This window comes from Opisthocomus hoazin, chromosome 5 (assembly GCF_030867145.1).
Source record: "Opisthocomus hoazin isolate bOpiHoa1 chromosome 5, bOpiHoa1.hap1, whole genome shotgun sequence".
Taxonomy (NCBI): Eukaryota; Metazoa; Chordata; class Aves; order Opisthocomiformes; family Opisthocomidae; genus Opisthocomus; species Opisthocomus hoazin.
Genome location: NC_134418.1, coordinates 59,041,755 through 59,057,614, shown reverse-complemented (window position 1 = coordinate 59,057,614; position 15,860 = coordinate 59,041,755). Strand labels below are relative to the sequence as shown.

At 43.9% G+C, this 15,860-nt stretch overlaps 1 protein-coding gene across 3 annotated transcripts in view; it reads left to right on the top strand.

Annotated features, from left to right (window-relative positions):
* Positions 1–3,158: 3,158 nt before the first annotated feature.
* Positions 3,159–15,860, top strand: part of BANK1 (B cell scaffold protein with ankyrin repeats 1) — a 156,868-nt gene continuing 144,166 nt past the window's right edge. For all 3 annotated transcript variants that reach the window (XM_075421449.1, XM_075421447.1, XM_075421448.1), the window contains exon 1: positions 3,159–3,239. In XM_075421449.1, coding sequence (XP_075277564.1) covers positions 3,227–3,239 — 13 coding nt within the window. In that variant the 5' untranslated portion in view covers positions 3,159–3,226. The remainder of the gene's footprint in view (positions 3,240–15,860) is intronic.

Below are 15,860 nucleotides of genomic sequence, written 5' to 3'. Positions count from 1 at the left end.
TTTGGAGGTAAGCTTATACTTGAAGTAAATTTCTTAAAATTGAAGCTTGAAATTCATATTGAGGACACCCAGACAACTGGAACACAACACTGATGTCATTCCCAAGACATGTTTTTCATGTTTTAACATGGATTTTTTGTTAGTTTTCCCACTAATATAGCACCACTTCATTACAAGTGCTGAGGTTAGTTAACAATTCAACTAGTTTTTCCTTGCCTAGAAACAGTGAGTGTTCTTACACCTCCAGCATGAATTATAAATTCCTTGATTTTAAAGTATCTACAAAATGCAGTCATTAGGAGGCTGAAGAACTGGGGAAGGCTAATACTTCTATCAGGTTATAGAGAAGACATCAACGTGACAGACTTCACAGTAGACTTAATTTGTCAGCAGGAGTCTTTGCAGGAAATGGCATTGGCAGTAGTATCTATTCATATGCAGACATTACAACTCACCAGAGAAAGCTTTTGTGACTGGGCTGGTATAGGAAGAAGTATAAATCGATAGCAACAACGCTGCAGTTGGAAAATTCAGCTACTTAGTTTTTAGAAATAAGGTTGCTGGTTGTAGGCCTTGATACACCTCATGCGGTCTCGAGCTGCAAATAGTCAGCGACCAGCACATGCTCACTGTTACCCCTGTTGTTCTCATCATTGTCCTGGACAGACCAGTACCACTGTCTCAAAAGCTATGATGGAAGCACCATAGCTCACGAAAACTTTTTTTAAGCAAACGCTAGTTCAGCTCAGTAGCAAAGGCTCAATGTTCAGCGAAAAGCAAAGACCCAACACATTTGGCCTAACTGTCGTCAGGTGGGGGTTAATGTGCACGTGCCATGATGAAAGATCTGCATTACGCCAAGCAGTCCTTCTTAAAACTGCCACAATCCTCACCAAGTTTTATCCTCCCTTAAACTGTGATCTAACAACACAACTCCTGCATTACGTTCCACCTCTATCTTCATTTTCTCAGCAACCTGTCCTAGGCGGTCTCATTCCAGCCTCACCCAGATGACCCTGCACCTAGCACCATGCCTCTTTCTTTCCCCCTGGAGGAGAACACACATTTTGCCCACACCATCGCCAAGCCTTCACACGTGCCATGCACATTGACCAACACTCCAGCAAGGCCTCCACGTGGAGCAGAGCTTCTTACTCTTGGACTCTGCTGAAGGCTTATCTCCTATGACTAGTAGAAGCCTGCCTGTTTGGTTTAAAATCTAAGCAGAGCATATCTTAGGACTCATTTCCACAGTGCTGGCTTACTTTTCTTTCCTCTCAAAATGTTTTGGCCTAAAATAATTGGCCTATCACAGTTCCATTTTGTCCCTCATCCTAACACCCAGGAAAACTCCTAATTTTGTTTTGTTTTTACTGGAATGACCAAGTTCCAAGTTCTGTTGTAGTTATTTTTATATTTATATACATTTATACTTAATTATCTTTTTTTCCTTTTATGAATTCTTATTTCTGCTGTGAAGATTGTCACAGTTCAGCCTGCTAAATCATCCCAGCCACATTATCTAACCTGTCTTGTAAGAAGCAGCAATGACTATTGCCTTGGCAAAACAGTCGGACACTGTGTTTCCAAATGTTTTATCCTCAACACGCTGCTTCTCCATTAGAAGACATCTCCTTCCTGTTCATCCTGCTCATGACTCAAGACTACTGACACTCTAGGCCCAAAAATACACTACTGGAATGAGGTATTGCCTAGATACATGTCACTTCCATGAACGAAACCTGAAGTGAAAAATGAGCAAAAAGGAACGGGAGGTATTCCAGGCTCTTCCCAAGGCACGTGTAGACTGACATGATTGGATCTAGTCTGGATTTTCCCTGTCTATATGTAGCTAGGGGTTTCCTCTGTGTGGTGGGTCAGGCAGAGCCAGAAATTCACCAAAACCACCCGCTCTTTAGCAAAAGCATGCTGAAAAAAACCATACCAAATAAAACCCAAGTATCTACCTGTGTAGTGACAGAAACAGGAACAGCTCGCGTTGGTTCAGTTTTTCACATATTTTATTGGTCACGGTCCCTGCAGCGCGCAAGGGCTTTACAGAAGTCGTTCTTTGACTGAAGTCCAGCCTCCTGCAGATTTGTGTGGTTTGTGGTTGATCGCAAACTGTGAAGGTTTTGTCTCGCTGAGGCACCTATAAAGATTGCCTCTGTGCGGATTTTCCTTTCTCTAATACTGCTTGAATTCACTCTGTAGCCTTTCCCTTAGTTCAGGCGGATCGGAGCATTTGTCTCCTCTGTTTTGGACACCCACATTCCTGAAGCTGGTATTTCACAACTTCACCTTTGAGATCTTTAAAACCTTTGACAAATTTCACCAAAATCAGCCACCAGGCGATTAAGTTCTGGTGGGGAAGAGAAACACAGCAGCTCAGATGGGCGAGAAGCACACACCCTTGCGTGAAGTGCAGTCAGACAAGCTTTGCTTCCTCTGGAAACCAACTCAACACCTTTTTCTTCCAGACAGTACTTTCAGTTTTCCTGTAACCCTGTTTTACGGGGCAACTCCAGCTCCTTGTGGTGAGCCTGGCTTTAATTTCGAAGTTGAAAGACGCTGCATTGATGAATGGCTCCTAAGTTCATTCGACAGCCAGCGCAGCAGCGATCTGTGGTGTCTGCAGTTTCTCTCACGGGCTGCTTTATCTCACTTTTTCAGGTTTCGGTTTTCCTCTGTCCCACATAAAAAAACAAAAAACAACATATATATATATATATATATATATGGCACAATATAGCAGAGGTGTTAAATCACGCTGCAGCAGAACAAGCTCCCGGCAGGGCACTAAACTGTGAGGCTGTGACAGAGCTCCCTGGGGGATATCCCCTCGGCGCCCTTGGTCCTCGGTGGGTTTTCCACACGCCGCGGCCATTCCCTGGGATGACCTGGGCTCCCTGCCGCGGCCTGGCACCGAACCCAAGGCTCGGCGGAGCGGGGAAGGCCGGCCGCTCTCCTCGTTTTCTCTGCACAGCCAACCAGCTTCGAAGGCGGAAGGCTCCTACGACGTCCACCGGCGGGGGGGGTTCAGCGGGGGCTCCCCTCAGCGCCGGTCGGCGACGCTTTCCCACCGAGAGGGGGATATGGGGGGGGGCCGGCGCGGGCGGCGGCGCCCCACGGCCGGGAGGAGCCTGGGGCGGCCTCACGCTTCCGGCCCGGCGGCGGCGGCGCGCTCTGCCCCGGGGGACACCGAGCGAGCGGCGGCGGCGGCGCCATGCGCCCGGCAGGTCGGCGCGGGGCGGCGCGGGGCGGGGGCGCGAGGGTGGGCGCGCGGCCGTGCGTCGGAGCGAGCTGTCGGGCGCCTCGTGGCCGGGCGGCGGGCGCACCGGCCGGGCTCGCGAGCGGGGAGGGTACTGAGCGCTCGGCGTGAGGCGGGGCCGTGCCGCCGGGACGGGACCGGGCGCGGCGGTTCTCTGGGGCTGTTGGCGAAGGGCGTGGGCAGCGGTGTGTGGTCAGGTTCCTGCGGAGAAGTGGGGTGTGCTGCTCCCGGGAAGCGCCCTTGCTTCCACAGGTGGTCGTCCAAATGTCGTGTTGGAGAGTGGGGAAACCGGTGTGAGGTGTTCTCTGCTTTCTCTTGATAAAGCTGGGTGCTTGCTGGGCGCATACCCTCTTACCATGGATAACATTTTCCTTTTGATATTTCGACTCATGTTACCTGTTTGCATGCTTTCGTGACAAGTTATGCCAGAGTTTTTACTGAGACAGCTGTTCTTAGTATCTCAAGGCAGTTTTTGAGAACTTTTCCCTGAAAACAGTCCTCAATTGCCGGTGGTATTCAATGCACCTATTGTTGCCTTGCGGCAGATGGCATAACTTTTCTGAAGAGTGAGAAGTCTGCGTTCTTCCCAGTCGTGTTTCCTTATTCACAGAAATGCTGTGTATTTACTGTTCCCGTTTTCCTCCCGTGCATTTGCAAGGCTCAGCAACACTGAAATCAAACCAGTGACTGCAGAGCTGGGTGCTGGGCAAAGGGGAAATGGAAGATGTGCAGCCAGATGCCAGAGGTTTGACTTGCTTGCAGTGGGGAGCCCAGCTTTACCTTTGCGACTCTTCTCTGAGGACAATATTTTATGAGTGAGGAATCAAGAAAGACAGATCTGAAGGCCTGACTCTGAAGGGTCATTCAGTGCTTTGGTTTACTGTTCTGGTTCGCCATTTTAAATGACTCCTTCAGGTGTCAGTATAGTTTTTTTCACAGTACCCAATATTTTGTATCATTTTATAACATAAGAGTAACCATATTGGATATTAATTATCAAATGCAGCATTCCAATGACATTAGCATTGCAAGCCATCTCTACCTACTACTCTCATTATCACAGAATCACAGAATGGTAGGGGTTGGAAGGGACCTCTGTGGGTCATCTAGTCCAACCCTCCTGCTGAAGCAGGGTCACCTACAGCAGGCTGCACAGGACCTTGTCCAGGCGGGTCTTGAATATCTCCAGAGAAGGAGAATCCACAACCTCCCTGGGCAGCCTGTTCCAGTGCTCCGTCACCCTCAGAGGGAAGAAATTCTTCCTCATGTTCAGACGGAACTTCCTGTGCTTCAATTTGTGCCCATTGCCCCTTGTCCTGTCACTGGGCACCACTGAAAAGAGCTTGGCCCCATCCTCCTGACACCCACCCTTAAGATATTTATAAGTATATATTAGGTCCCCTCTCAGCCTTCTCTTCTTCAGGCTGAACAAGCCCAGCTCCCTCAGCCTCTCCTTGTAGGAGAGATGTTCCAGTCCTCTCACCATCCTTGTAGCCCTCCGCTGGACTCTCTCCAGTAGCTCCTCATCTTTCTTGAACTGGGGAGCCCAGAACTGGACAGAGTACTCCAGATGAGGCCTCACTAGGGCAGTGTAGAAGGGAAGGAGCACCTCCCTCGACCTGCTGGCCACGCTCCTCCTAATGCACCCCATTGGCCGCCTTGGCAACCGGGGCAGACTGCTGGCTCATGGTTAACCTGTCATGCACCAGGACACCCAGGTCCCTCTCTGCAGAGCTGCTCTCCAGCAGGTCCACCCCAAGCCTGTACTGATGCATGGGGTTGTTCCTCCCCAGGTGCAGGACCCTGCACTTGCCCTTGTTGAACCTCATCAGGTTCCTCTCTGCCCCACTTTCCAGCCTGTCCAGGTCACACTGAATGGCAGCACAACCTTCTGGTGTATCTACCACACCTCCCAGTTTGGTGTCATCAGCAAACTTGCTGAGGGTGCATTCTAACTCTTCATCCAGGTCATTGATGAAGAATTTAAACAAGGGTGGGCACAGTACTGACCCCTGGGGGACACCACTAGTTACCGGCCTCCAACTAGACTCAGCGCCGCTGACGACAGCCCTCTGAGTTCTGCCTTTCAGCCAGTTCTCAATCGACTTCACCAACCACTCATCCAGCCCATACTTCTTGAGCTTCCCTAGGAGGATATTATGGGAGACTGTGTCGAAAGCCTTGCTGAAGTCGAGGTAGACAACATCCACGGCTCTCCCCTCATCTACCCAGCCAGTCGTGTCATCGCAGAAAGCTATCCAATTGGTCAGACATGATTTCTCCTTGGGGAATCCATGCTGACTGCTCCTGAGAACCTTCTTTTCCTCCACTTGCTTGATGATGACCTCCAGGACAAGCTGCTCCATCACCTTTCCTGGGATGGAGGTAAGGCTGACCGGCCTGTTGTTCCTTGGGTCCTCCTTCTTGCCCTTTTTGAAGGTTGGAGTGACATTGGCCTTTCTCCAGTCCTCGGGCACCTCTCCTGACCTCCAGGACCTCTCAAAGATGATGGAGAGTGGCTCAGCAATTACATCTGCCAACTCCCTTAGCACTCGTGGGTGCATTCCATCAGGGCCCATGGATTTGTGGACGTCCAGATCGCTTAAGCGATCCCTCACACAGTCCTCCTCGACCAAGGGAAACTCATCCTCTCTGTAGGCTTCCTCTCTTACCTGCAGGGCCTGGGATTCCTGAGGGCCTGCCTTGGCACTGAAGACTGAAGCAAAGAAGGCATTCAGTAGCTCTGCCTTCTCTGCATCCTCCGTCACCAGGACACCCGCCTCATTCAGCAGCAGCCCCACGTTGTCCCTAGCCTTCCTTTTGTTGCTGATGTAGATGAAGAAGCCCTTCTTGTTGTTTTTGACATCCCTTGTCAGCTTCAATTCCAGGTGGGCTTTGGCCTTCCTCGTTGCATCCCTGCATACTCTGACCATATTCCTGTGCTCTTCCCAAGTGGCCTGTCCTTCTTTCCACATTCCATGGACCTTTCTCTTCCACCTGATCTCTGCTAGAAGCTTCTTGTTCAACCATGCAGGTCTCCTGTCTCCTTTGCTAGATTTCTTTCTCAGGGGGATGCACCGCTCCTGAGCATGGAGGACGTTACCTTTAAACAGCGACCAGCACTCTTGGACCCCCCTGCCTTCGAGAGCCCTGACCCACGGGATTCCTCCCGGTAGCTCCTTGAAGAGGCCAAAGTTAGCGCTCCTGAGGTCCAAGGTTTTGATTCTGCTTATCGCCCTGCTTCCTCCAAGCAGGATCCTGAACTCCACCATTTCATGGTCACTGCAGCCGAGTCTACCTCCGACCTTCACATCCTCCACCAGTCCTTCCTTGTTTGTTAATACAAGGTCCAGCAGAGCGCCTTTCCTTGTTGGTTCCTCCACCACTTGCATCAGAAAGTTATCATCGATGCTCTGTAGGAACCTCCTGGATTGCGCCTGCCTAGCTGTATGGTCTTCCCAGCTGATGTCAGGGTGGTTGAAGTCCCCCATGAGAACCAGGGCCTGTGATAGTGAGGCTGCTTGCAGCTGCCTGTAGAAGGCCTCATCAACTTCCTCATCCTGGTCAGGTGGCCTGTAGTACACACCCACCGTAATGTCACCCATGTGAGCCTGTCCCTTAATTCTAACCCACAAGCTCTCAACTCATTCCTCATTTGCCCCCAGGCCAAGCTCAATGCATTCCAGTTGCTCCCTCACATATAGAGCAACTCCCCCACCTCTCCTTGTTGGCCTGCCATCTATGACAGCATGCCAGTCATGCAAGTTGTCCCACCACGTTTCTGTGATGGCGACCAAGTCGTAGCTGTCCTGCTGTATAATGGCTTCCAGCTCCTCCTGTTTATTGCCCATGCTACTTGCATTGGTATAGACACACTTGAGCTGGGCTGTCAATCTCACCCCTGACCCTGGCACACCAAGCCTGGCCTCATTCCTAGTGAGCTGGGCAATGTCCCCTTCCCCCTTCGAAGCTAGTTTAAAGCCCTCTCAATGAGACCCGCCAGCTCGTGGCCAAGAATCCTTTTTCCCCTTTGAGATAGCTGTGATCCACCTGTCGCCAGCAGGCCGAATGCTGTGTACACCTCCCCATGATCAAAGAAGCCAAAATTTGACCAATGGCACCAGTCCCTGAGCCACCTGTTAACCAGGTGAGTTTTCCTGCCCCTTTCAGTGCTGTTCCCTGCCACTGATGGGATGGAGGAAAACACCACCTGTGCCCCTGATCCCTCAACCAGTCGCCCCAGTGCCCTGAAGTCCCTTTTGATGGCCTTGGGACTTCTCTCTGCTATCTCGTCCCCGCCAACCTGCATTACTAAGAGGGGGATGAAAACACTAGAGAAGAAAAGCCAAGTGACTTTCCCAGCTGTTGTGTAATAAGTTAGTTGTAGATAAAATTTCAGAACTCAGGACTGCTTTGCTTTGTACGCAAGCCTGATCGTAAAATGGATGTAGTCATTTTACTAGTATCTAGCCTGTGCTAGCTAGGATTTTCTATCTAGACTTGACTTGCAGTATTGCAAGCTTGTTGAAAGTAAAAAAGTAGTGCATGTAAGCAAACCCACACGTTTAATAGCATTTCTAAATATGTATGTGCTATTCCAGTTATTAGGCAAACAGGTATTTCTAGATGTGAACAGTCAGTTGTAGTCTGACAGTCACAGATGTTTGCTTAGTGATCATTTTTACATAAATGACGGTATACAATTGTGCATGACCTAGGGACATCCAGTTTAACGTCTGGCTTTTGGCGAATAATGGCAGTTGAATCCTGAGTATGCATGTGAAATTGCTGGAGTAATTGCTGAGCAAATACATAAGAGCACCAAAGAGGGATGGCTGGTTTCCCAGCTGCTTGCAGCTGGTTCCACATATTGGCATTGGCAGGGAAACAAGTAACTGTAGGTTCAGCCAACAGAGAATATGCTGGCCTTCTACTCTGTCATCATTTGTCTGTGTCATTTTTTCATGTGTTGCTCTGTGCCAGCCTCATCCTCTGCCTGGGACCTCCATGCATAGACTCCTCTCTTGCAGTCTTACCACAGCACCAAACCTTTCTTTCCACGCTTAAAAGAGCTCTGTTTTCTCCCAATGGGACTGTGAGGTATTGAAGTTGCTTTGGGTGTATTGCCCAAGGTCTAGTTTAGCTGAAATCTGAAAGCTGTTTGGGATGGTTGGTGGGAGAGACAGACTTGTTACTTGTCAGTACTTTGTAGGAAACCCTAGCCTAGATGAACTTCTTCATGCAAATTCCATTAAACATGCTGTACCTGGTAGAGATGAAACATCTGTAATGCATGGTCCTTGATGACATCTGCCGTCACTTGAGAAAGGAAACAGTGACAGGGTAACTTGTTAATGGCTATGTCATATTTGAGTTATCACTCCTCTCCATACTCATGAACATAATCACTGAGATTTTCCATTGTGTGCTCTTTATTTACCCGATGTACATTTCTGTGCTTCCAACTCTTTCTGGGACAGTGTTTACATGACAGATGTTCTGTGAAGGATTCTAGCTAGTGAATAGATCCAAATAATACTTGATTTTGGTTTTCCTCAAGAATTGGGGATCACTTGAATTTTTAGCAGCCTTAAAACTTTTTGAGCTCCTTCACTTCTAGGGACAAAATAGGTCTCAGACTATGATTTGATTCAAAATCTAAGTGGTTTAGTGGTGGAGTTTTGAAACAGATTCAGCAATAACATCATAATATGAATAATTAATATTACTAATAATAATCTATTAGTAATTTGAGTATCAAAGAATCCAGTACTGCAAAAGCTGCTGTCATCTGTTTACAGTCTTATTATTCTGAAAGGAAGTTCCTATTTTTTATTATTGATGAAACATTTTGATATTTCTGCAATGAGGCAAAAAAATATAATATTGAGATATTTTAAAGCTGAAATCTGTCTTCTTAAAGTGTAGGAATGGAAATCTTCACCGTGGATAAAGAAGTTACTGTGATGCGTACTCCAGATGCAACATTTGCAGGCGAGTCTGTTGGCTAGAAACTAGAATTTTATATTTTAAGAATATATTGTATGAGGAAAAAGAAAAATGGGATCCATTAAGCTTTGAAACTCAAGTACCTTATAATTAACACAAAGCTGTCATTTGTCTTTGGAAGTGTTGAGCTGCTGATCCAGATTCAAAAGTTGATCCTAACAAGAGATTTTTCCTTATGCTAATCCTCTCTGGTCTCCCTTCTGTTGCACGCAGTGATTAATGAAGTTTGCATACAAGCAATTGACCACCCACATTTGAAAAACTGTATCGCTGATGCCACAGTAAAGGTGAAAGAACAAGCAGCGATCTCTATTTCTGAAAAGTGCAACATTTGTGTCCAGTGGCTCAAGAACCACAGTGTCGCTGTTTTCTTGTTTGCAAACTTGAAGCTGGTCTGAGCATTTGGGTAGCTTACATACTCCCTTATTTGCTTGTAGGTAATAAAGAATGTTTTAACTCCTCTAATAAGCTTAAGTGCAACAATGCAAACAGCAGCAGTAGCTTGTGATATAATTATATCTTCCTGGGAGGTCCAGTCATTTCTGGCTATCATTAAAAAAATAAAGTTTCCCTGACCTTTTATATAAATTAAATGAGACTATTACAATGTGATCTGTGATAAACAGCTAGGTTTCATTAAATGTAAAGAAAAGTAGTAGTAAGTTCAGAATGGTATTTTAAATATCTGTGCATTTTGAAACTGCTGCGATAAGAAGAGACTCACAAATACCAAGATGTAAATTTTAAACTGGGATCTATTTCATGTGATAATACGGATGATTATTGAGTGTTCACTGGCTCCCTGCATATTAGGAAAGCAAGGCTTTATATTAAGCCACAGAATATAATTTATGCTATTGCAGGCCTGACAATTAAAGCAAATTGGTCTTAAGCAGTCCTATCATTACTTTTGTTTTTCAGTGTTTATGTGAGTCTTTGTGTACAATTAAAGAAGTTAAGGCTTACATATGTTTGACATTGAGACAGTTCAAGCAGAGATGTAGCTGAGTTTGGAAAGCACCCTTTTGCTTTCAGATCACATGCTTAACAGCTGTAAGTGACTTGAAACTTTATATAGGTATTTATAAATAGCTGCAGTTTATGGCTATGGTTTACTGCTTCTTGTAAGCTTAGGGGTGATGAGCAGTCATTTTTCGTATATGACCAATTGCCAACTAATGACTCTTTGTTACTGCTGAATGTTAAATACTATTAGAAACGAATTTACAACAGTAAGTACAATCTGTTTTAGCAGTCTGTTGAAATCACTTTTATGATAAATGAAAACTCACAACATATCTATCGGAAATATAGTTACTGCCTGAGTATACCCTACTTGGAATATCAGCATCCAGTGATACTCGGTTACTACTTTCATCAGAGCGCGCTGTTTTACTAGTATACCACCTGAGCTTTGATTCAGAGCATTCAAACCTCGAAGTACACAGTAATGTGTACAGTGATTAGGAAAGGAAAGCAAACTTCCTTCTTCCTACATTTTTGATCATGAAGATAGTATCGGTGTACTTCAGAAATACAAGTGAATGACAGATGTTACTGAAAAAGATGCCAAGATTTTTCAAAAACGTGTAATGTCAAGCAGTTCCCATTATTTTTAGGAGATGAGCTTTTGTGGAAATTTGGGACAGACAGTTCACGATAGATTTTCTTAAATGACCACATGTTTTTTAAGAGCCTGTTTGTTTACATTCCTGGAAATGCTTGGGACTTCACTTGAAAATGCTTCGGAATCGCTGTTATGCCTTGCCACAGATGGATTTGTGAGTACTCAGTCTTTTTGAACTGAAGTCTTGGATGGATAATGCGGATACTGAAAATATGCAGGTCTGCAGTAAACTTGAATATTAACTCATCAGCTGCATGTGAACTTTCAGGGCAGTATCTTTCAACTTGTGGGGAAACAAAGCATTGAAAGGATAAAAATACATTTATTTATTTATTTCTATATTTATTATGACTTGCTTCTGCTGCCTGTTTATAAAATCGACTTGAACATGGTGGTTAGAGTGGTATCTCTCTTACTCATATGTAAAATGCTGGAAAACTGTTTTTAATGTTCAGGCACATGTAGAAGACACATTTGTGTCTTCTGTCAGATCAGAGAAAAAATTGTTGTGAATACAGTGAATTACAGGCCCCACGCTGTTTTAAGCAAATGAAATGTAATTCTGACAAGGTCAGAAAGAGTCAAATATTCAGGGTGATGCAATAGTGAGAAGAAAGTAAAGGGTAAGTCTTCATACAGCAATTCTTTGCAGTGCAAATAGACCCAAAACTAATCTAGAGAAAGAATATGATAGTCCTAGCAATAAGAATTCCTTTGGGTGGGATGCTGCACAGAAGAATTTTGTTCTTTTCAGTATTTATCATAGTTCATTGAAACTTCCTATGTTATCTTGGTGTTGAACGAGTCACTTTAACACTATGGTAATATTTAAAAAAAATAAGAAAGCTAGTAAGTTGTCCTAAATTAAACAGCTAGTCCAAAAATGACATAGAAAATGAGGAATGATACCCAAGATAAGAGTATCTTAATGATACAAATCCATGACCCTTAACTCTAACTAAAAAAAATTATGATGAAGGTATCTTGATAGTAATAATAGTAAAATAGTAATGTTTGCTTTTAACTGAAAAAAAAAAATTCAAAGCCTGTTCAACTTTTTGCAGTCTTTTTGAGCATCTGTGCAGAATTTGGATGCAGTAGTGGTTTGCAATGTGCAATGCAGGGATTAGCTTTCCTGCCCAGAGAAGCTCTTGGAGGATGCTGAGATGAGAAAGATGTTTTTACAAGCATATGTTCCACCTTCCCAGTGGTCAATGCAGTGGCGTGTTCGTCAAAACAGATCTTAAGAGTAGTGGGCTTTTCTTGGAAATGCTGTCTAACATATCCAGCTGTCTGGATGTACTGTCTCATAGTTTTATTTCTACAGCTGAGATCTATGTTTGTGTCAAGTACGGATTCATACTGCAATATTTCATTGTTGATAAATACAACACAAAAATTGGAAAATCAAAAAAGAAAAGCAAGCAAAAGAAAATGGGTAAAAAATTGGTAAAACTTCATTGGTGATCTGTTGGCATTTTTAATATTTCCTTTGCATGTGGTAGGTGTGATGTACATGTGTTTGTATAAAAGTGTGTGTGTATCTACCTGCCATAGTTTAACTCAGCAGCCAGCAGCTAGGACCCAAAAGCCACTTGCTCATTCCTCCCCTTCTCCCCAAGCGGGATAGGGAGCAGAAATGGGTGAAAGCGGAGACTAGTGGGTTGAGATAAAAACAGTTTTATAAGGCAACAAAGGAAATACTACTACTAATAATAATGAATATGCAAAACAAACTATATACAATGCAGTTTTTGTCACCGCCTGATGACCAATTTACCGTCAGTCCCCAGGCAGCAATTGCAGAACCCTGAAATCACAAATTTCACAAAATTCAAAAAAAATGTTTGAACACCTGGACAAGAGAAGAGCTAATACCTTCCTCCCTCCCCCCGCCAATTGCCATTAATAAACTGAGAGTGATGTCTATGGTATAGAATATTTCCATTGAGCAGCTCAGGCTGTCTGTCTGGCTATGCTTCCTCCCAGCTCCTGCGCACCTGCTCATTAGCTGAATAGAAGAAACTGGGAAAAGTTCTTGATTTTATAGCAACAACCAAAAACATCAGTGTTACCGACATTCTTCTCATAGTAAATCCAAAACACAGCAGCTCCTGGGAGGAAAATTAACTCTATCCCAGCCAAAACCAGGACAGTACCTAAGGATGTTCTTTAGAAAAATAGAGTGGAGATTTTCATAACTGCTATTGCTTCTGTTTAAGAACTGGGGACAATTCATGTAAGACTACATAGCTGAAATACAATACCTTTGTCAAGTTCTGTATTTTTCCCTCTGTACCTACTGATAAACCAACTTCAAGTGAGTTGCTGAATCTTGCAGGTTTTAATAGCTGAATAAAAGAACTGCAAATGTCTTTCCCCTTTTCCACTAGAATGTCTTAGTAGATGTCTTTATTTCTTAATTCCTTCATCTTGTAAGAAAACTTTTCTTCCTGTACCGCTGAAGTCCATAGCTCCTGCACACATTTCTTGTTTTTCTCTTTGCCCTTGTGAAACATGCTCTAGCAGTTTCCTGATTTTGCACATGAGTTTGGGGTGAAGAATTTGGAAGGAACGAGGAGACTGCATTCTTAGAAGGTTCTCCATCTTACTCTGTATTTAGTAAAACCTTTTAAAACCACAAGGAAGACATCCATCTAATCAGCCAAGTGACTTTTATGGCTTTGTCTAGTCTTTCTGCTGAAGTGTACCTCAGCTTCTGTCCAGCTCACATTCTTGGGTTTGTTTTCTATGGAAACCAAGAGAAGAGGTGGGAAGGAAGACAGGTTTTCGTGGATGCCCGAGTTTTGCCCTGACACCATATTAATGTACAGTTGAATCTAGGAGCTAATACCTGATCCTACATCCCCTACTCTAGACATACTGTATTAAACAGATGAAAGAATCTTCTTACAAGGAATAGAGGTAATGTCAGGCTAAATCATAAACAACACCACCCCCCTAAATCTGCCTGAGATCCTGTCAAAGGCTCTCTGTTGCATTCAAGTCCTTGTGTGACAATACACATACCATTCAGTTTGTTCCTTAACGTACTTTACCCTCCAAGTTTGTCAGTGTTGGGGATGTGCATGAGTTCTGTCTCTTGAACAAAACAAGCTATTTTCCTGTCAAAATATAATGAAGTAATGATATTTTTACTTGCTATTTATCATTATACTTTCCTGCAAATAGCAAAAAACCTGTGTATTACATTTTTGAGTTCTTTATGGCACAGGGGGGACTTTAACTTATGAAGAATAAATAATTCAAATTTGTTTACTGTAGTCAATAAAAAGTGGTGGATTTTTGTTGTTTTTTTAATATCAGATTAGCAGTACAATTGAAATAGTAAGCATTATGTATTTTCTAATGGAAAATATGACAAATTCTAGAAGCTTTTGAAAAAATAGAAAAAAGTATGAAATAGCTTTTACGAATTGAACTTCTAAGAAATTGAATAATATGTTAAACATATTTTCGTATAGTGCACCCTTCTATTATTCATGATTTTCATTTATTCAAGAACATTTACAATTTAAATAGCTGAAAGGAAAAAATATAGTATGCCTGGAATGAATTGAACAGGGACAATTTAGAGCCATTTAAGAACCGAAAATAAAAGCCCCCATCTTAAGTAATGCTAGTGTCTTCTGTAAAAATGAAAGGCTAAATACAATACAGGCTTCAAAGCAGTTTAATGCTGATGTGGTAGTGGACACTAAATGAAAACAAACAGTACTTTTATCAGAAGCCACAAATGTGGTGTTCCTCTGATTTATTAAGGTTTGGGCACTTGCTCGTTGTTAAACTACAATGTGCGTGACTGACAGAAATCAATGTTTTTTATTAACAAAACCATACAAACAGCAAAACACAGGTACCTTCTGACTTTGATTAGCTTTCTTTTAAGTATATGAAATACATACTTGTTTCGGTTTCGGCTGCCGCCGGCAACAAAAGCTCCACGCGGCCGCCCCTCCCCCCGCCGGCGTGCGGAGGAGAATGGAAAGAAAGAGGCAGAAACTGGTGGGTCGGGATAAGGGCAGTTTAACAGAACAGCAAACAGAGGGAAAACAGGAACAACAACGATACAAATAGGGAGAAAACACAACCACGAACCGTACAGACAGCCGCTCTCCCGAAACAGGACCGACGCTGCGCCCGCCCAAGCCGCGAGTGCCTTCCCGCCGCACCCCCCCCCGGAACCCAGCGTGACGTCACATGGTATGGAATACCGGGCTCTGTTTGGCCAGGTGGGGTCAGCCCCCACCCCCCGGCTGTGCCCCTTCCTGGATTCCGATGAAAATTAACCCTGTTCTGGCCAAACCCAGGACAATACTTCAAAGCAAATTCATCAGGCCTTTAAGTAAACCAGATAGACGACACATCTTTATACATGTCTAAATGATTTTAGCTATGTCCAGAAAGTAATTTCTAGCAGCTTAATCTTACTTTCAACATGTAAAGATAATTTACATTTCAAATCTATCTGAATCTTTTAAATATTATTTTTAAAAGGTAGAGCTACGTTACCAGAAAGTTTAATAAAGATTGAATCAAATAATACAAAAAGTCTTGCATGGAAAGGTTGTTCAATATTATCTAGAAAATCCAATAAAATTGCAGAAAACTCCATACACCTTTCCCCCCCCCGCCCCCGTCTGATTCAGATTTCACTAAATCTCCCATTGCTGTATACTTCCTCCCTGTAAAAATGTAAGGCCAATTCCCTAGCTAGTGTGTGTCAGAATAACTCTATTTAATCAATGAAGCTATGTTGCTGCGTACTGTCAGAGGAAATTTTGCCAGTGTTTTCAATCAAAACTTTCTGGGGTTTTCATACTTGCATTCTGTTTTTGTAACACCATAATCTTATCATCAAAACTTCCAAATTTGTTTCTCTCCCTTATCAATTCTGTTCCCTGTTCAATTAACCATTTTAGAGGAGGCCAA